The sequence below is a fragment of the Didymosphaeria variabile genome (assembly GCF_027946475.1).
Source record: "Didymosphaeria variabile strain IMI 356815 chromosome Unknown scaffold_5, whole genome shotgun sequence".
In the NCBI taxonomy this organism is placed as follows: Eukaryota; Fungi; Ascomycota; class Dothideomycetes; order Pleosporales; family Didymosphaeriaceae; genus Didymosphaeria; species Didymosphaeria variabile.
Genome location: NW_026611624.1, coordinates 3,597,776 through 3,617,926, shown reverse-complemented (window position 1 = coordinate 3,617,926; position 20,151 = coordinate 3,597,776). Strand labels below are relative to the sequence as shown.

The 20,151-nt window shown below is 51.1% G+C and overlaps 6 protein-coding genes across 6 annotated transcripts; 2 read left to right on the top strand and 4 right to left on the bottom strand.

Moving 5' to 3' along the window:
* Nucleotides 1-644: 644 nt before the first annotated feature.
* Nucleotides 645-1,544, top strand: XYL1 (NAD(P)H-dependent D-xylose reductase (XR); the record flags this gene model as incomplete). Its single annotated transcript, XM_056216402.1, has 3 exons — nt 645-1,008; nt 1,065-1,206; nt 1,379-1,544. The coding sequence occupies 3 exons, from the start codon at nt 645-647 to the stop codon at nt 1,542-1,544; spliced, it is 672 nt and encodes a 223-aa protein (XP_056070649.1).
* Nucleotides 1,545-2,124: 580 nt separating this feature from the next.
* On the bottom strand, nt 2,125-2,617 carry N0V89_007640 (uncharacterized protein; the record flags this gene model as incomplete). Its single annotated transcript, XM_056216401.1, has 2 exons — nt 2,125-2,212; nt 2,334-2,617. 2 exons carry the CDS (start codon nt 2,615-2,617, stop codon nt 2,125-2,127), a joined length of 372 nt encoding a protein of 123 aa, XP_056070648.1.
* Nucleotides 2,618-3,267: 650 nt separating this feature from the next.
* Nucleotides 3,268-4,803, bottom strand: N0V89_007639 (uncharacterized protein; the record flags this gene model as incomplete). Its single annotated transcript, XM_056216400.1, has 1 exon — nt 3,268-4,803. One exon carries the CDS (start codon nt 4,801-4,803, stop codon nt 3,268-3,270), a length of 1,536 nt encoding a protein of 511 aa, XP_056070647.1.
* A 613-nt stretch (nt 4,804-5,416) lies between these two features.
* On the bottom strand, nt 5,417-6,698 carry N0V89_007638 (uncharacterized protein; the record flags this gene model as incomplete). Its single annotated transcript, XM_056216399.1, has 3 exons — nt 5,417-6,205; nt 6,253-6,353; nt 6,410-6,698. 3 exons carry the CDS (start codon nt 6,696-6,698, stop codon nt 5,417-5,419), a joined length of 1,179 nt encoding a protein of 392 aa, XP_056070646.1.
* A 186-nt stretch (nt 6,699-6,884) lies between these two features.
* Nucleotides 6,885-7,969, top strand: BUB3 (mitotic spindle checkpoint protein Bub3; the record flags this gene model as incomplete). Its single annotated transcript, XM_056216398.1, has 2 exons — nt 6,885-6,891; nt 6,945-7,969. The coding sequence occupies 2 exons, from the start codon at nt 6,885-6,887 to the stop codon at nt 7,967-7,969; spliced, it is 1,032 nt and encodes a 343-aa protein (XP_056070645.1).
* A 2,200-nt stretch (nt 7,970-10,169) lies between these two features.
* On the bottom strand, nt 10,170-18,167 carry IML1 (vacuolar membrane-associated protein iml1; the record flags this gene model as incomplete). Its single annotated transcript, XM_056216397.1, has 4 exons — nt 10,170-10,723; nt 11,272-11,949; nt 12,446-17,642; nt 17,691-18,167. The coding sequence occupies 4 exons, from the start codon at nt 18,165-18,167 to the stop codon at nt 10,170-10,172; spliced, it is 6,906 nt and encodes a 2,301-aa protein (XP_056070644.1).
* Nucleotides 18,168-20,151: the final 1,984 nt, after the last annotated feature.

Genomic DNA, 20,151 nt, shown 5'->3' with positions numbered 1-20,151 from the left:
ACCTAGATCGGGCTCGTCATTTGATGACATTATGCGGTGCTCGAGCACCAGCTTCAAACAACACTTGCTGCTCGTGGTGACCTTTCGTTCCGCTCTTTTTGGTCGTCATCACAGACTCAACGAGACGCATACTGTTGCTTGGAAAAGTACACAAAGACCATAACATGTACCGCGGAGCCACGAACCGATCTCTGACCGACGAACGCAGTGGCGCGTACAATTCCCTGCCACGCATAATGAAACATCCCTCATGGATCTAAAGCCAAAGCTACTGTTTCAAACACTCACCACCAATTAGATCGCATCCCTTTATGCATTTGTAACTTTTCTCCGCGCTCATTCGCGGAACATATGCCATTTCAAGCGTACTACTCGCAATTGCATCGAAATGTCCATATGAAATCTTACCATTTTTGGCTAGGTACACCCGAAATGTACACTCCACCGAATAGTTCATGGAAGCTTGTCACGCATGTCAACGTGCACCCTGAAATACATTGGCTACAATAGCTCCCCTTCCCATCATGAATCAGTTCTTATAAAAGCTTTCAGTCCCTCTCCGAGATTGCCTCACCTACCGTCGTTCATTCACTCTTTCATCACCCACCAAGTTCCGATAGGATAATACGCATCCATCAACCACCATGGTTTCATTCACCTCCCTCTTCACGGCCGCCACGGCTTTCGCAGGTGCTCTCGCCGCACCCACCGACCTCGCCAAGCGTGCTCCCAGTGACCTGGCCCAGCGCTCAACGCCCTCTTCCACCGGCACCAACAACGGCTACTACTACTCCTTCTGGACCGATGGCGGTTCGGACGTCACATACACCAACGGTGCCGCGGGCGCGTACAGTGTGAAATGGGGCACTGGTGGTAACTTCGTCGGTGGAAAGGGCTGGGCTACTGGATCTGCGCGCAACATCAAATACTCGGGTACCTATTCGCCGAACGGGAACTCGTATCTCGCCGTCTATGGATGGACCACCAACCCGCTCATCGAGTACTACAGTAAGTGTTCCTGATCTAGCGAACTTTCAAAAGCAACAATATGCTGACATGCCCAGTCGTCGAGAACTTCGGCACCTACGACCCGTCCTCGGCCGCCACCCAGAAGGGTAGCGTCACTGCCGACGGCAGCTCGTACAAGATTGCGACCACGACTCGCACCAATGCCCCTAGCGTGCAGGGCACTGCGACCTTTCAGCAGTAAGCAATGTCGGGGTACAAAATGGGTGTTCATGCGCGGCGATTGTCTCAGACTCCAGGTCTTACATCTCTAAGTCTGAGATCTTCTGAGATCGGTAGTTGGCTAGAACACCTACTTCACCCCCTTCTCTGATTTGTGAACATTACACTGACTTTGTACCCCCACCTTTAGGTATTGGTCCGTCCGCAACTCGAAGCGCAGCAGTGGTACTGTCACCACCAAGACGCACTTCGACGCCTGGGCAAGCTTGGGCTTGAAGCTCGGAACGCACAATTACCAGATCGTTGCTGTTGAGGGATACTACTCCACTGGGTCGGCCTCCATCACTGTTTCGTAAGCAGGAATAGGTGGTTGTTGGCAAGTGTGGGCAGGGTAATCCGATGCCAAACTTTCAAACTGTATATATTTTAGCAATTCATACATATTGCATTGATCTGGTGTCATCGTCGGACTGTAAGACAGGTCTAGATGTTGACATTTCCTAAGGTGATCCGCAAAGATATTCAACGCTGGGCTACGCAGGATTCTTTGAATGATGAATCGTATGTATCTAGCTTGGCTAGCCTTTCCTTGTGATTACCGACCACAAAGAGCACAACAAGTTTCCTTGACTCCACGTGAGGGCACTTCGAAGCCGTTAGTGCAGCTGCACAATAAATTGAAGGTTCTCCTACCGTTCGTACTCCCAGTCTTCGACCCTCCACATGTTAGGATATACGCGCCACATCACATGCAATAACCTGGTGCTGTCAAAAAGGAAATCCCATTGCTAAAGCAGTTTCGGCACTGAAGCCGCGCATAGGCCGACTGTATGAGTCTTGCGAGTCTTGCACAAAGGAAACCAGCCACTTGTCGTCATATATACAGTCCGCCTTAAGTTTCTAGGCATCCGTTGCCATATTGCTGGTTGTCGCTTCTTACTCCCGGGGCTTCGTATCGGGGTCCTGCAGAATGCCCTCGGCTTCCAGTCGTCGGCGAGCCTCTTCAAGAGCCCATGTTTGAATGCTACACAATGTCAGCCCTGTACTTGCGAGTCAAGCACGTCAACCACCATGTCCTTCGTCACCCCTTCAGCAAGGATGGCTTCCTATCCTGCCCATGCCGATCCAAAAGAGTTCCCACGTACCTAGTGTCCGGCTTGAACGCATACGCTATGATCGCCACAGCGAAGCTGCCATAGAAACCCCAATACCAAACACCTTCCCACCCCTCCTTCTGGTACTTCTCACCCGGCTTGACGCCAAACAGCCATCCGGACGGGGGATCGTAGCTTGGGCCGTGACCACTTTGCGCGCTCTTCGTTTGCGAAAATGTTCGGCGGAAGGACAGCGGGAACTTGAGGTTGGGCTGGCGGATCGCGACGGCGGTCGACGTGCGCGCGGCGGCGCGGAGAGGGGCGAGCGAAGGCATTGAGTCCCGCGAGTACGTGTGCGGTGTACGGTGAGTGGAGATGTGTATGTTGTGGCGGGCGCCGAGGGAGGAGGCGGCGTAGAGGTGTGGAGAAGCTGTTGCTTTGGCGGCGTAGAGTTGTCGTCGAGAAGCTTGGCGGCTGTGGCGGCAGGGAGTCACGTTTGAGCGGGCGGATCCGGCTTAGTGGATGCGAGCTCGGAAGGAAGGTTACCACTGTTGAAGAACGTCACTTTGCTCTACAACAAACACGAACTCGTAATTGTTTGTCCAAGACGGAGTTACAGAATTTGTCTGATTGTATGCTGTGGTATCTACAACGCCAAACCCCAATTATGTGCAACCGTGTACCTCTATACAAGATGCGGTAAGTTATCTATTGCTGCAGTAGATACAAGTGTGAGCTGCACGTTTAAAAATGCTTCAAAGATTTCAACGCCGACCGTTAATACCCGATGCATTTGCGTCGTAATTCGTCAATGCATACTCCTTCTACCTTTGGAGGTATCCTCTTCCAAATCTTGATCTAGGTCACGCAAAGCATGACCTTGCGAATCGGAACGTCGTGAACGTGCCTATGATACCCCGACATTGCCCACGTCATGCAAGTCACCACGTATCTTTCCATGCTAGTAAGCGGCAGGTTCGAATGCCTAAGCAGGCATTGCAACTCGCTCTTCTCTCTCTTCTTTTTCTGGTGTTGAGACAGTGATGTTTGACAGCTGACTGGATATTTCGGCTGTCTCAAGATCCTGTTCTTCGCGCAACTTCTTCGTGTCGGGAAGCTCGGCGAGGAGCTCAGCAGTCTTCGCTGCTTCTTCCTTCTCCTGCTTTTCTTTCTCGGCCTTCTCAAGCTCGGCAAATTCATCATCAATTTCACTTTCATCGATCGGAGTGGCAGATTCATTGATGATGTTCGTGATCTCCTCAGTAGTGGCCATCTCTTCGTTGACCGAGTCCATCACCTGCTGGACGCCCTCTGCGCCACCAACCTTCTTATTCAGAAGGGCCATAGCTTCTGCCCCAGCTTTCATGGCATCCAACATCCCAACGTTGTCCGCCGCTTGCTGGAGCTTCATATATGATTCTTCGAGCTGCATACCTAAATTAGTGTAGTGGTCCAGCGATGATTGGGCCAGCTTCTTCGACCGCAAACAAATCTTAGCGCGGGCCAGCTGCTTGAGCTGTACGGCTTCCTTTGCTGCCAGCTCAGTCTTGGAGACATTTTCTTGCAGAAGAGCAACGCGCGCCTGCACCTTGTTGACTGCATCATGCAGCTCCGCCATGGCTGCATCCTCTTGCGTGACTGGCGAAGGATGGTCTTCCGTGTCGGCTTTGAACTTGACAGTATTTCTCTCCACTGCCAGTGCCTGTCTATCGCGGACCAAGTGTACAAGTAGGACGTCTAGATCGCGCGCGGTGATTGGCTTTTCCTGATTCAGGACCTTTCCGAAACGCTCTAGGAAGGCTGGCTTCGAGAATATACGGTCCGCGAACGAGGTGTGCGGCTGGTCTCGGTATTGTTTCAAGATCGTCTCTGCGGCGGCTTCCACGTTTGCGACTACCACGAAAGGGCCAGCCGGCAGCTGAGTTGAAGGCCCGAGCAAAGAGCTCTTGCCCATCTCCCATGCGCTGGATAACAAACCGCCTACGGAAACCTTTGGCAGCTTGAACCATGATTTCTGGTAGATCGGCTGCGTCGACGTCATCCAGTCTTGTGCCGGTACAAAGGACCCTTTCTTGATTGCGTCTTGGAAAACATCGCGCAAACAAGTGGGCAACCCGAAGTCTTTATGCTGTAAGGCGCGCGAGAGCTCGTTGCCGGTGTCGATGATTAGGAGATTTCGCGTGGTACCAGAGCCAGGAAGAACACCTGCGCGAGCCGCATGTTCCAGAGCTTTCTTCCACGCGTTGAGGTTTGCGAGGTAGCCTTCGGGGTTGGTCTGTTGCTGTTCTCGAAAGTCGGAGTAAAGGGACGCAAGGCGGTTGCGGTTTCGGAAGGCTTCTTCGTGCGTATGTATGTATTCTACCAGCTCAGTCATGTCTGATTCGTGATATGGAAAAACGGCGGCGCGTTGTCGAGCCGTGCCCTTCGGTCTCTTGAACAGACGCTTTGGGTGCGCAGTCGAAGATGGCGACTGTGCAGGGATCCCCTGACTAGCGCTGTTCCGCCTCCGCTTGAGGTGCATACCGGGAGCTTCGATGTTCTTTTACCACGTTTCACAAAGAGCGCTTTGCTGGCCATAAAACAATGGATGAGTTTAAAAGCAGATGTTGGAAATGCTCCCAAATGAAATCGCTTTCAACTAACGGGTAGAAGTGTGCGGGGCAGTGGAAACTCTCTGGGTGAGCGGAGGCGCGTATTCGTTTCATAACAGCGCAGCAGAGTGGATTAACCTTGCACGCGACCACTACATTCACTGCGACGCTACACCATGCACTAGTGGCTAGAGGGGCCCGCAAGTAGATCAGATGATAGGCCTTATTGCTCTTCCTTTGCATTCAAGAGTTAGCAGAACAAGGACGGTTCTCCAACCGCAATACATACTCTCACGGGAGCTCGACTGGACTTCTGGCACAATGTGCAGACGAACAGGATATAAACCCTTTCGTCATGACTTGCAAATAACAGCGGGCAGCTAGGCTTCTTCATTTATCACGCGCAACAGCGAGAATCATGGACATAGACGTGGACATCCGCAATCTTGTGGTTTGCGCCGTAGTCAAACAAGACCAAAATGTATTAATTCCAGTATGGTATCATTTTACCCAGAACACCGCCCGATGCATTAGATAACGTATCTATCCTTTCGTCACATTTACTCCACCATCCTTCTTTTCGTCCATGAATTTGCGCATCTCTTCGAGATCGTCCTCCATGTCGTCGTCGTCGTCACCGCCTCCAGCGGTCGTCGTGAGCCTGACTGCTTGGTTGGGTGCTGATGTGGATTCCGCTGGCGGGGCTTCTTGCGGCGGGTCTTTCATTTCTTTGCTCTCCTCTGCCCATGCACGCCGTTCCTCGTCGTCTAGCTCATCGCGTCGGTCTAGCCACCTTTCCTGCACATCGCGTGCATCCATCGTGACGCCTTCTGACCGCATGGCCATCTGCCATACGGTATCATTTGCACCCTCGACTCCTCCAAATGCATAGCCTCCTGCTCGGTCGATAGCACGCAGCAGTGTCATCATGCTCCTCTTGTCCTCTACAGCAAGGGTTTCGAAGCCGACTAGAGCGAAGTCTTCAACCAGTTCTACGATAGCCTTGTTCAGTGCCGAAAACTTTGACGTAGGTTCCTCTTCATCCATATTAGTGTCCGGTTTTTCATCTTGCATAGCCGAACTTGGCCCTGGAATACCAGATGTCTGCTCCCTATTCAAAAGGGGAAGCAAGTAATTCAAGTCCTGCACCTCCGTATAGAAGTCGAGATTGAAAGGTAGATCCCCATAGTTGCGCAGGTTGTCGATCTTGGTGAGGACGTTAAGGTGTGGTAAGTCCATCTGCAGCATGCTTCGTAATGCGAGTAGCAGCGAGGAGACGTATAGCGAGGGTCTCGAGAGTACGATGGAATCGGTCAGGTGGACAACTACGAGCTGCCAACAGTCAGCAGAGGTCGACGAGCAAGAGAGGTGAAGAATACTCGGTACCCAATCTTTTGGAGGCGGAAGAAGATGTTCCGTAACGACGAGTGGTGTGTGAACAGCTCGACTTGACCGGGACAGTCGAAGAGTATGTAATCATCTATCCAGACTCAGCCTTTGCTTCCTCTTACAGCGGGCGCATAGGTGTCCGCGGACCTCCGAGTTCCTTCAAGCCTTTCTCCAGCCAGTCAAAGTTGTGTTCTAGCTCCTCCAGCGCATACAGTATGCCTCCGTTCGGTCCTAGTGTTTCCTGCTCCATGATTTCGTCTATTGTGACTAGGTCCCTTACGTCCAAGTCCGGCTGATATGAGGTGTGGTCGTTGGCCGGATCGAGGTTGACGACGGAAACTTTGCGCTCGATTGCAGTCATAAACTGCTCCATGCCATCGCAGTACGTTGACTTGCCAGAGCCCGGTGGTCCGATTACCAATTGTGCGAACGGCATCTTGGAAATATTGTGGTGTCGATGTGAGGCACTGATGTATACAGGCGCGGGGCGCAAGAACGAGGAAGGGGAGGGGTAGCTTGAAGCTCGAACCTTCCCTAGCCGGAAAAAGGAAGGCCCGATCATGTTTACTGCGGAAGGCACCTTCTTCAGTCCGCATTCAATACCCTGTCTTTCCGCGCAAACATGTCCAGTAAGTACCTCTCCTTGAATTCAATTGTTTGACACAGCTGATGTCGTCCAAAGGCCAATTTGAGCTCGCTCAGAATCCCACCGACCCCATATCCGCTGTCAAGTTTGCGCCAAACTCCTCTTCGCGCCTACTCGTATCCTCGTGGGACCGAAATGTTTATCTCTACGATACCCTTGCTGAACCGGGCGGCAAGCTTCTGCAGAAGTTCGAGCATTCCGCCCCCGTACTAGATGTGTGTTTTGGGCGAGACGACAATGAGGCCTTCAGCGCAGGTATGGATTGGGAAGTGCGCAGAATCGACTTAGACAGCGGCGCGCAAACCGTGCTATCAACACATTCAGCTGGCGTACGCAACGTCTTCTATTCGGCTCCTCACAATCTCTTAGTCTCTTCGTCATGGGACTCCACCCTCCATCTGCACGACCTCTCACAACCCGGCGAATTCTCTACAGTGGCGCTTCCCGCAAAAGCATTCTCCCTCACTGCGTCACCTACAAAGCTCGTTGTAGCCATGGCCAATCGCTCAGTCAACATATACGAGATGGACATGCTGGCACAGGCAGCACAGGCGGGCGGCCATCAAGACGTGAAGCCGTGGCAGCAGAGGGAAAGCAGCATGAAGTATATGACACGCGCGGTATCGTGTATGCCTAACGACGCAGGCTATGCCAGCTCTAGTATCGAAGGCAGAGTGGCTGTCGAATGGTTTGACCCGAGTGAGGAATCGCAGTCGCGCAAATACGCGTTCAAGTGCCACCGACAGACGGTTGAGGGACAAGACGTAGTATACCCGGTAAATGCGCTGGCCTTCCATCCCGTTCATGGCACTTTCGCGTCCGGTGGTGGAGATGGTGTGGTTGCTTTATGGGATGCCGTGCACAAGAGGAGGATCAGGCAGTACCAGCGGTTCCCCGCAAGTGTCCAGACGATTGACTTCAGCACCGACGGAAAGTACGTGGCGGTCGGCGTCAGTCCAGGTTTCGAGGACGGTTCGGACGATGTCCCCGATGGCGCTATCAAGGTATTCATACGCGAGCTGAGCGACACAGAGGCGAAGGGCAAGGCATCGAAAAAGTAGAACATCTACGAAGCTGCCGTGAATTGGGCGTCAGGCGTTATCCGTTAGGAGAGAGCGGTAGATACACGGATGGCTACCATCTACATCATACCCTATACAGATATTGACACCGGTGATGCGGTGATCACTCTACAAGGTAGCGCTCTCAATCATTTACAGACGAATATTCATATTCGGATACTGAGATCTCAGAACTTGCTTGACCGTTTGCGGAAATTTCTGCCATGGTTATTGTGACATCTAAGGGTGGTCCGTGTCATCAAAGCGCTGGAATGCGCCTTGCATAACTTTAACTCCGTGCTTTCACACAATCGGTCTGCTGATGGATTATGGAAGACTCCGCTGATCGGTCATTGCTCGGTGCCTGTCTTGGTGGCACGCCATCCTCGAAGTAAACATCTCCCCATCGGTACCGAAATACTGCTTCTCTACACACCCATCATCCCGAGATAATCTCTGGCCTTACGTGGCCCGACGCCAGTAAGCATGGCTTTCACTAACGAGACTTTGCAGGCCCTCATTGCAGTTAAAAACAACTCGTACGGCTGCCGGACATCTCTTCGACAGCGCAAACCTTATCGGACAGCCGATGCGCGATCCGGCCCACGCGTCTTACTTCTCCTTGACAAGTTCCGGCAGTGATCGCATGACCACCTCAATACCATTCAATATTCTTTCGTTCCATCTTTCACCATAAGCCGACAGCGTCCGTCTATCTACATCAGCTATACAATGTGTAGACGACAAGTCTATACATGCGCGACTTGCTCGAGAGATGGTCCATATGACTGGGTGCCGCCGTTCTGTGCCAACTACATGACTGCACTAAGCAAACCGGAAAACCAAGGTGTGAACGGAAACAGGGCCAAAGAGGATGTCTTGCACTACCAAGTTTGCAACGTTAATACCATTTCCGAACGTCTGCCCCAACCCGGTCCGGAAGGAGCTCGTGCTCAGTGTAGCTTTTGTTTCACGGCAGATCAAAACAAGGAGAATAAACGGCCGCGGCAAGGTTCAACGGCTATGGATACAATGGCGTGATGCAGTATATCCTATATTTCAGGACGTTTTGACAAGATAACTCCATTGCCAAATTTGCCACACAATGGAAAGGGTACCACGCGCCAAAGGATCTCTACAGCCAGCTCGTTCTTGATCTTCATATGTCTCTTCTAGATCATACATGTGCATTCAATGCAAGCTCTTGCCTCTTGCGCGATCGCCGTCGCTGATGGGCTGAGCTCTATCTCAAATTCCCAATGACGATAGCCCGAAGCTTTTCTCGCACCAGAAACTCGTCTTCACTCGATGCTATCCTGGCCAGGTTTCCCGGTAGCTTGTACATCCGGTTGAAATCGTGGAATGTTTTCTCGTCTGCCCACGATAGTTCGGCTATGCAATCATAGTTGGGGTCTTCGGAGGTTTCATCGATGGTCAATTGAGACGATGGAGGAGGACAGGCAGGAGTAACGGGTATCTCGGTGATCGTTTGAGAGACATAATAACGACGATAGCGAAGCGAAGCTGCAGGACCAGAGAGTGACTAGAGCAAGGGAAGGTGCTTGTTCTCGTAAACGTTTCTAAACTTCTCAAGGGTGAGGGAAGGCTTGCGCATAAGGAAGAAGATTGCAGGGAAGGTCATCTTAATGACTTGAGATGATAGACGCACACACTGGGCGTACAGGAATTCAGTCGAGCTCCATAAACGTAGTAGATTGACAGCATAACGGAGACGCAACAGAACGAGGCACGGTTCCAGTCAAGAGATAATGTGTTAGTTTAACTTGGTGTGTGTAGCAGACCGACTGTCAGGTAGCGGGATTTAATCGCCACTCGTAGAGCTTCATCGAAGCATGATTCCCTGCTGGCATAAAATTGCTGACTTGAATCTATAATGAGGCGCCAGGGTGAATGAAGAACGAAAGCATACCATATAAGCCAACTGCTTAAAGTTCTTTAGTAGGTACTCCGCGGAAGGTGCCCCCAAACTAGTCTGGCTGCAAACTAGTCTTTGGCAGCCCACGGCTCCCGACTCCGCGGTAGTGTGACATCCGGGGCACCTCGCACCTCATCTACATGGGCTCGCACGCTTCCCCAGACGTGCTCTCCACGCCCCCTCTCTCGCGGAAACCACGCTCGCGCACCTGCAGAGAACTCAACGCAACGTACACACTGATCAATTATTTGCCTGGTCCGTATTCTAACCCTTGTCCTTTTCCTTCTTGTCCTTTTCCTTCTTGTCCTTTTCCTTCTTGTCCTTTTCCTTCTTGTCCTTTTCCTTCTTGTCCTTTTCCTTCTTGTCCTTTTCCTTCTTGTCCTTTTCCTTCTTGTCCTTTTCCTTCTTGTCCTTTTCCTTCTTGTCCTTTTCCTTCTTGTCCTCATCTTCATTCTCCTCGGTCTCGCCCTCATCCTCGTCTTCGTGCTCTATCTTGCAACCCAACATATTGTTGCATGTATTAATAACGCTCTTCTTAGCCTCCTCTTCAGTCATGGGTTCCTCTCCCGAGAACTCTTTTTTCCACCATATCTTGATAATAGTAGCCCATTCCTTGGCCTCGGTGTTGTTGGGGTCGCCCGCGACAATTTCGAGCCGGATGACCTCACGAGGTTTCCAGCCATAGTAGATATGGAACATAGCGTTGCTCTGCGCTTCGGGTACCTTGGCTTTGATCCAAACCTTGTCGTCCATGTCGCGCGGAGTGTGCCCGTTCAGCATCTTGGTGTAGTCGTCATGCGTGATGGTGTGGTTCCATTCTGCCGTTCCCGGTGGGGTTTCGAAGGGAATTGGTGGCATTGTTGTTTATGAGCCCAGGTTGGTAACAAAGGTAAGCTTACTACGACAAGTGGAGCGGGCGCACGATATGGTATTGGATGGACTTAGTGTTTTAATCGTCGATACAATCAATCCATGGATTGATAGTGAATGAAGGAAAGCTGAAACAAATACCCTGGAGATGAAGACGATGAGTCGTTGTCTGATTTGGCGTTTCGTTTCAGCAACACGGCGGAGCAAATAGGTATTGCACGCTGACCAGGGTGCCAGGTGAAATCAGCAGCGGGCTTGGCTTGGCACCGGGATTCCAATGTTTACGCCCCAGGGGGATGGAAACAGATTACGCTCAATAAGCGATTATGGCAAAACTTTTGTAGGGGGAGTAAGTGAAATGTCTTTTGTATTGAGGAAACAGCCATCTACCTAGGTATGCTCAGGATTTAAGTACCTACTCTAGGAAGCGAAACGACTGTGGATCAGAGTCAGCCGGGGAAACGGCAGATTTCCGAACCGCACCGACAGCTCTCACCTGGCTGAAAGTACTCAGGACCGTAATCGATCGTAATCTCTTCACCTTCCGCAATCGGCTTGGTGGTCTGAATCATCATAACCCTCCTACTCATGCCGATGCGCCCAAGAATCAAAGCAGCATTATGATCACAGGAATGATTCAAGAAGCGGAAAACCGAACCTTTGCTGGCAGCATCGATACAACAGTACGGCTGCCGACAGGCCAAAGTACCCTTTTGTGTCAAACTTGCCTTTCCAATATTTATGTTGGCAAGATACTGCGTCTCCTCGTCAGACCTAGTCTTGTCAATGGGAACGAGTTCACCGGTGTACTCACCTAGGACTTGATTGGCCTTGAAGTCTGATCGAGCGAACACTCCATAGCCCTTGCTAGGGGTAAGTGAGATGCGGATGTTCTCGATCCAGAAAATTTGCATCTGGGCCGACCACTGTTGGTAGTCGCAGTCGCAGTCGCAAGCGGATGTGTCCTTGTCACAGACACCGCATTCCTCTTCCTTGGCAGGAGAACCGAGGATATCTTCGACGCTGGTAGGTGGCCACTTACCAATATGGTACGTAGGCTTTTTGATCTCCGCCCAATGTGAAGCGTTGAGAGCGTTCTGCTTCAGTAGAGTAGGAATCACATGGTTGGCATTGATGACTTGACGAACCGGTACGACCGGAAGCCCCTTGGAGTCTTGATAGTAGAACTCAGTACCCGAAAGCAAAGCCGTGTAATGTTGCCGCAATGCTTTGTGAGTTGCGGGGATAGAATGGTTGGTCTTACGGCGCGAGTGGCAACCTGCGTCGCTTTGAGTAGGCATTTTGCGGAGGATCAGTGTGCGAGACCGGAAGGGGAAAGCAGCTCTTCGGCAACTTATGAGGCCCAACTGCCATGTGTACCTACATTGTAGGAATACAACGGGCCTGGTAATATTTGACAAAGAACATTGTTACTCTGTCCCCAGTTTGCCAGAATAGGCAAAAAACCAAAAGTGCGTTTGAAGGGTATGTCAACTTTGATAGCAAGATGAACGATTACAAGTGGATGGAACTAGATCACATCGGCTGTATGGCAAACTATCCTGTCCCTGAGCTCGACTGGCTTTCCGACCTCTTTGGTAGCATGATCTCCTCCAAAGCTACACTTCTTCTTCTTCCACCCATCGCTCCGAGCAGACTTGGTCGCATACCACCTCCTGCGGTTACGTTGCTTTCCTCGTTCCCCTGCCTCCTTCCCGCAATAGTACTTCCACCGATTATTACACTTCCACCCAATGACCACCCGGGACTGTTAGCTGGGCTCGCGCCGAAAACATTAATCGCCGGAGGCAGACCCAATGCCGGGATGTTGTTATCGAGAACGGGCATTATGCGTGGAGAAGGCGAGGGATGCGGCGCTTGCTTGAACACCTCGGTGGCATAGAATGCTTGCAGAAGGGTAGCGTTTGAGCAAAATGCTTCAAGCTCGTCTTTGACTTGCTCAGGACTCTGGGTTATGGTCGCAGCTGATGCCGAAGTCGCTGTAATTGGCGTAGGGGTGGCGGACGGTTTGTCCTGCAGCGCACTGTGAAGAAGGCTAGAATCCTGAACCGGACGGGCGAGCGGACTAGAGAACGGTGACCGATGTGGGTTCGCACGTTCTGCTGGGGTCGTGGGCATCCGGTCTTTATCGTTGACTACGCGTTTATGTTCGTATGGATCTGTCGGTCGGAACCTGTTCGTGTCCTTTGCGCGGTTATGCGCTAGACGATTTGCTAGTACTGCGAAATTACCGTCGTGCAGTATCTGTGCCATGAGTGTGCCGCTCTTGTGAATGAATTGTGTGTACTTGTAATCTGGGCTCCCCCATGAGTATGCCACCTCGACATCGGTAGGGAAAGAATCGGCAGATTCGATGTCTAGCACAAAGTTCAGCCGGCGCAGCAAAGCTTTGTGATATGCAAACCTATCGTTCTTGGTGTACTGTGTTGAAAAGTGTGACGAATCCCAGCTGGCATCAGTATTTGTTTGAGGTGGTTGTAGAGCAAGCTTGATTATGTATGGTTCGCGGAAAGGGTGGTGGTCGGCAATGTTCGATGCTTCAGCAATTGGCACCTCGACTAACTTTAGGCCATACTTTTCGACACTAGTGGCCCAGGATACAATAGCATCCTCGATAAGTTTCGCCGTTACATTCATCCAATCGATGCGGATATGGTAGCAGTTGTCTGGGTTCGACAAACGGTCGTAGTGCAACGAGATAATCTCCGGTCGATAGGAACGCTTGCGAGGGTCTACGTCGTACCGCATGACACGCGACAGCAAGACTTTACGTTTGGGAGTGCCCGAACGAGTCGGAGTCTTCTCTCCACCTTTCTCAGAATCTGCACTTGACGAATCGCCAGTACTGGGACGTGAGCGTAAGCTTCCTCGGGAAGCCAAAGGCGAAGAACGTGGGCCATCGGAAAGAGGTGTAGAGGGCACAGATCGATCAGATTTACGCATGCCAAACCAGCCACTTTTTGATTCAGGTCGTGGTGCGCGATACTCAGGGGCGACTGAGTAGAAGAAGTTTCCGTCGCGGAATGCGTGTCGTTTCTGGACATGATGGAAGAGACCTTTCTTCATGAGCTGGTTTCCCAGGTCCACAGCTTCGTCGCGCGTGTCGACATCCTTGAAGTTTGACAGCAACCAGCTCGTGAGATCGAAACCTAGGAAACAGTTGTAATGCAACCGCATGTGCCACCGTCGGTCAAGCATAGGGACACCTCCTTCACCTTGAATATCTTCAGCAAGCTTCTTTATGTCAATGTTCGAAGTGTGGTATTGCTCCGTCTCTGAGAAGATTGATGTCGGAAACTCGCTCTCGGTGTCGTTGATCAAAGAATTGTCTGCACCTGCAGCAACTATAGCGGAAGGGTCACGAGTTTGATATTCGATCGCAAGGGGATTGGGGTCTTTCTGTTTTCGACTGTTCGTAGCCTGGAAATGACGCTCCTCGGGTGGAATATAACGGTACTTTTGCCATACTTGAGTCAACTTCCGAATCCCTTCGAGCCGAATCTCTTCCTCAGAATCCTCAGCCAGCATCGGCAGTGGTCGTCTATTTATGGTCGGTAGGTCCACCGGTATCAGTACGAAACGGGCTCTCCAGAACCGTAGAACTTCGGAGAATTCGTCTTGGTATCCCGCGAGGAAGGTATCGATGAAGTTCCAGTTGTACTCTTTTCGAGGTGGTCGAAGGATGACGTTTCGTGCCTCGTACTGATCCTCAAATGCCGTTCGTATGTATGGCTTATAAGGGAAAGGTGTGTCAATACCTGCCGATGATTGGAGTGCTGTTGTAGGTTTGCGACTGTATCGCTTGATCTCAACCTCGCCACCAGCGACACAAACAAGCTGGTGGATGGTATTACCAATACTGAGAAAAACAGTATCACCGTCACGAGACATGTATTCCGCGTCGAATATCTTGGCCAAGTCCAGTTCACGACGTCCTGAGAAGTCCGCTACCGCGGAGCCCACAATGATCTGGAAGCCATGAGACAACCGAAACGCTATAAGCTCACGAACTAGAGACTCTCGAGATTTGGGAGCTTCGAGCATCTCTTCGTCATCGTTCTGTGTAATCTTATACGGACTCTCATTGTACTCCGTCGCCAGTTGCTCAGGGCTAGGAAAATACTCGTTTGTCAGGGGCACCGCAGCTGGAGAGCAAAGTGATTTCCATTTCACAGAAGCAGTTTTTAATCGCTTGGGGAACACATGTTGCCACCGTCGAAACTGGCTGGCAATGCTGATATTGTTCTTCTTCGGATTGCAGGGATTGACGAGCACAGCCCAGGGAGCAATGGCGCTGGTAGGTGACAAGGTTCGAGGGATGACTTTCGCGCCTCCGCTCGTTGACAGCATGTCTAGTTTTGGAGGAACAGAATCGCCCAAGGCACGCGAGCCCGCAAGCAAGAAAGTGGATCCTGGGTCTTTGACGACGGAGCCTGGATGAGACGGAATCGTCGTCCTCATGGTGCGTAGCCCCTTGACCGTCTCAACTGAATGACCCGCGTTGCTTGGCGAAGATGATTCGTCTGACGGCAAGCCCGCTCGCGATACACTTCTGATAGCAATGGGTTGCGATTTCTCCATTCGTGTACTTGCGAGCTTCTCAGCAATAGCACCTCTATGGTTTTCATTCCCCAAGGCCAACTTTGCTGGTTTGACTTTGCCGGGTGTAATGTCAATGGTAGCTTGCCCGATGGCCGCCTCTGTGGTTGCCTTGGGTGCTGCACCTTTCCTTCCGCCGAAACTAATCTGTCTAAGGAACCACCGAGCGGGGTTTGTTTCACTTGTAATAGAGGTTGCAGTGGACGCCGTGCGAGGAAATGGTGGAAGTCCGCTTTCTTTTGGAGGACTATGGCCCCTACTCGGGGCGGGCGAATCGCGCGGAGTGGAGTATCGTGACTTACGATGGTCACTTGAGTCTCCAGAACCACCTCTTCTGTGCGACGTTGGCCCGGGCTTCGTACTATTTGATTGTTCCATGGCCATTTGCCGAGCCAACACGTCCGCTCGAGGTACACCAGGGCCACTGTATTCAGGTACGTGGAACACGCTCCCTCGAGACGAGCCATCGGCCTCCCGAGATATGTTTCGTGTGAGTTGGGGAAATTCTGCGTCTGGGGGAGGCCGAGCAGTCTTCCCGATAGAGGCGGTAAAATTGCGGTACGAGGAAGCCAAGAATGAGCTCTTAGCCATCTCTTCTGGCTGCTCATGCTTTACGTTTGAAATACTGAATTGCTTTACTGGATGGTCTTGGTCATGGCGCATATTTTTGTCCATCCGAGGTGTGAACACATTGCTGTCAAAATCGTCCATCCACCTTTCAAGCAACTGTTTGATCTCCTCAAGCTCATTTTCGGGTTTGTCTTCGGTTTCATTCGATGGAAGTGTCCCTGTGGCTACTGTCACGTCTCGCGTGATACGGGTAACAGCGGTTGACGGAGTTTCCAATTTCTCGCGCAGTCGCTGAGGGTAAAACGGATCTTCTTCCAGATATGGTATCGATATGTCGCCCAATTCGTTCTCCGTTACCCCCATCATCTGTAGCTCATACATACGACACCTAAGTGCAAAAGACCCACTCTTCTCCTGCACCTTTTTGACGATTTTGTCGGATTTCCGTACTTTGGCAAGCTCAAGGATTTCTTCAAATGGACCGGACCAGAATGACACATCGACCCAGTGTGGCATTGCATACCGCCATTCGTCCTGGTCCTGAGCATCTGGTATACCTCCGAGAATGATAGGCGGGACGTGTAGAGGAGATCTTCGTATCATCGATCCGAATTTTGGTTGGTGCTGGCGAGGCGTCTTCTCGTCGTAGTATTCAAAGTCGTTGACAGAATTACTTTTGTCATGGCCGTCGTGTGCCTCACTCTGCATACTCGATATAGAATGAGGGTTGCGGTATTTAAAGAGTGGCACAGAATGCAGTGGCATCGGCGACAGACATACGAGATCTATACCTATGCCAGACCCGACAAGGGTGTCAGTCGTTAATTTGAGCATATTGTAATCGACCTCGAAGACACCAGTGCCCGCAGTAACAACGATGACAGAGATGCCGGTTCGGACCAGGTCTCGGTCAATATAGTCCTTTGCAAACTGGGCACTAGCCAAGTTGATCGCTTCGAGAATATTGCCCTGAGCAGCTGTAGACGGTTTACCGGCAATGATGAATTGAGGTTCTGTCTCACCAGGAGTCGTGATCGCTGCTTTCGAGAACGAATAGTCTTGCCTAGGAATGAGGGAGACATCCTTGAGGAATGACCGGAATTCTTTCTTTAGCTGATATAGAATATTGACCCAATCCCCGCTGGCCATGTCGGAGACAACCACACGATAGTAGTCGCGGAAGCGACCAGTCCGACTGTCGAAACCGTTGTTATTCGTGGTATCAATAGGTTGCTTCGGTGTGATTTCAGGATCATACTGCATCCTGGTGAACAATATGATTGTCACAAGATGTCTCGCGTTGATTCTCAGCCAACGCTTGAAGAGGTCCGGTAGAAAGCCATTCACCACCTTGTTAAACATGATCTCTCCAGCACCCTCGGCGTCGAAATCCCACATTTCCTTGGACATCTGTATAAAGAGCACGTAACGAGCAGATTCGCTGCGAAACACAGGCTTTGTCATGGATGAAAAGTAACCGGAGTGAGTGGACTGTCCGTTGATGTATACATTCTTCACTGTTGCCTTGATCGTCCCCATGAAGAGCAGCTTTTGCCCTCGATAGACTGTACGGTTACTCAACTCTGCTATCGACATGCGCCACATATCGGCTCTTGCCAGGTATTCATCACGAAAGGTGACCTCCACGTGGGAGGCAGAGTGCTTGTGCTCGTCGGCCTGGCAATATTAGCGTCCCATCGCGATAGGGCATCCAGTCCCGCTTACCAGCGTAACAACAACCTGCATACGATTGCGCAGTCCGAATACTTTAGCGATCTTCTCGGCGATGGAGACTTGCAAGTTGGAATGCTTTGATTTCAATTCGGTAGGGAAGGGTTTTGCAACAAAAATGTATGACTTGTCAGTATCCACTTCGCGATCTTCTTGAATGACCGATCCATTCTCATCGAGCGTGACCTTAATAGACTCTTTACGACTCCGTCGTGAATGCACGTCCGTGGCTGCATCATTGGGATCTTCGTGTTTCGTCTGTGTACCATCCTTCTCGAGGTTCCTTGATGACGACTGGAAGTCACGGGTAGCTGTGCCGTATTTGAGGGCTATGACTTGTATCAAGGACCCTGGCGCGGCTGGGAGCTCTGAGAATTTGTCGCTGTTGAAGACAACGTCATCCTTCGAGAAGTTGTCATCGTGTGTCCAGAGTGTGCAAACCTTACGTACTCGCGTACGTTTCCCGTTCATGATAGACTTGGACATATCTTAGACTTGCTCACCCGCTGCGGTCAAATAGTAGTGTGTCCAAGTCTTCTCATCTCGGTTAAGTATGGTATACTCCTGACGAGACGCGCAGTATCTCACGGGAAGGGAATAAGGGAATAAGTGCATCACCCCGACACTGACGTTTCTTTTGTGGAAGCTGACGGATGCGACCACTTGTGCACATTGATGGTGAGGTGATAGCTTAGATGCGTGTCGCGCGTCGAAGCATTGACCTTGCCAAGGCTTCAGGCCGCGGCTTCCTAGCCCGTTTACGCTAAGCCTATTGCGGCGGACAGTATGTATCGTGATAAGAGGTATGTAGTACTATGCTGGCAGCGACGTTATTTGGACACGTAGTTGCTACACTCACTTATTCTATAACTATCAAATCAATATATAAAGTCCTCAGCTAGGATGATGTGGTGGTAGAGACTATAATGCTCAGTACGTTACTTCACGCCTTGATCCAAATGCTCACAGGAGAGGAAATTTCCTATCCACCTATTCAAACGTCTTTCGGGGGGAAACAAACATTACATCATCGTTTGCAGGACGGTCTTTTGAAAAGTCGAACCAGTTGTGCTTCGAAGTGGGCAGTTGTGATAATCTACTCTGAGCGGCGTTTGTGTCACTATGAACTAGCACTACGCCATTCATCTTCCTCCGATCTGCACAAAGATACCAGAGTGCCTCTACGATCTTGCTCAATGGGAAGACCTTGCGTGTGACACAGATGAAGCGCTCACCGTACAAACACCCTAATGAAGACCGTCACTCGTCATGGCTGTCCAAATTTTAATACACTCCAGCCGACTTACCTATCCACACACTTCTCGACCAGAATCCCACTGACCTACTGCACGTCAATAACGATTCTGCGGCTCCGTATGCAACCAAGCACTCGCTTGCAATATAAGCGGTGGGAAAATGCTTCCACGTCCATAAGAGGTAAACACACGCCCTCAGATCGGTCGATGTTCTGTCTACATCACTCGTCTCCCTTCAAGACGCAATCTAATAATAATGGACTTGCGCCTGGCATGAGCGTCGACAAACCGGATCACACCAACAGCGAACGCAGCATGACATAGGGACTAAGGAAGTGTGCTGTGACAGCTACCGAATGTCCAAGGCCAAAATTGCGCCGCCAGTAAATTTAGCCTTAAGACGGACGTTAAGATGCCGAACAGGCAGAGTGCCTGCAATACGACGTTTGCGCGGAAAACCTGGGGATCTGGGGTGCATATTTAGCGAAGACATGCTGGTCGAAGCAACGGTACGGGGCGATTTAATTGAGTAGTGGTTCGGAGTGGCCGACGTTGACAACTGGAGTCTATGAGCTGCAAACGTTGAGTCTGAGTGTGCTTGGCCGTGCGATTTTGTACTGTGTAGATAATGGTCAGTATAGTGTTGAGACGGATGTAGACTCGGTAGGACGGCGAGTTGCGAGCGTGCAAGGATCTATGCCGGTATCGGGCAGCGAAGACCGTGAGCCGCGATCCCTTGTCCACACCTGACGTACGCGGGGTAACATGTCTTGCGTTGTTGCCGCGCTGCTTGTTTTTGAAAGACAAAATGTCAGTCGTGCTAGTGGCTGTGAGGCCTTCTGCTACGGGGGCAACCGGAGCTATAAAGTAAACCGGGGAGCTCAGTAGCATAGCGCGATATGCACCTTTGCACGGATGAGCAATGGCTTTTGTCTGATACACTTGTTCAAGTGCTTCGATTTGGAAGTAGAGTTGGAAGTAAAAAGTGTTGTCTGCTAGAAGACGCGTCCAGATTCTCGTGTAGTGGGACGACGCACGACAGATGTATGCATGTCCTGTTGTACAAGGTGAGGATGATGTCGTCCTAGGAAGGAGACGGTGACGTGGAATACTGCACACTGCCGCTGTACTGATAGTAGCCCGTGTCGACACTCGAGCGACTGCATCAGGGAAGTCAAATCCCAGCGAAGGTGTGCATT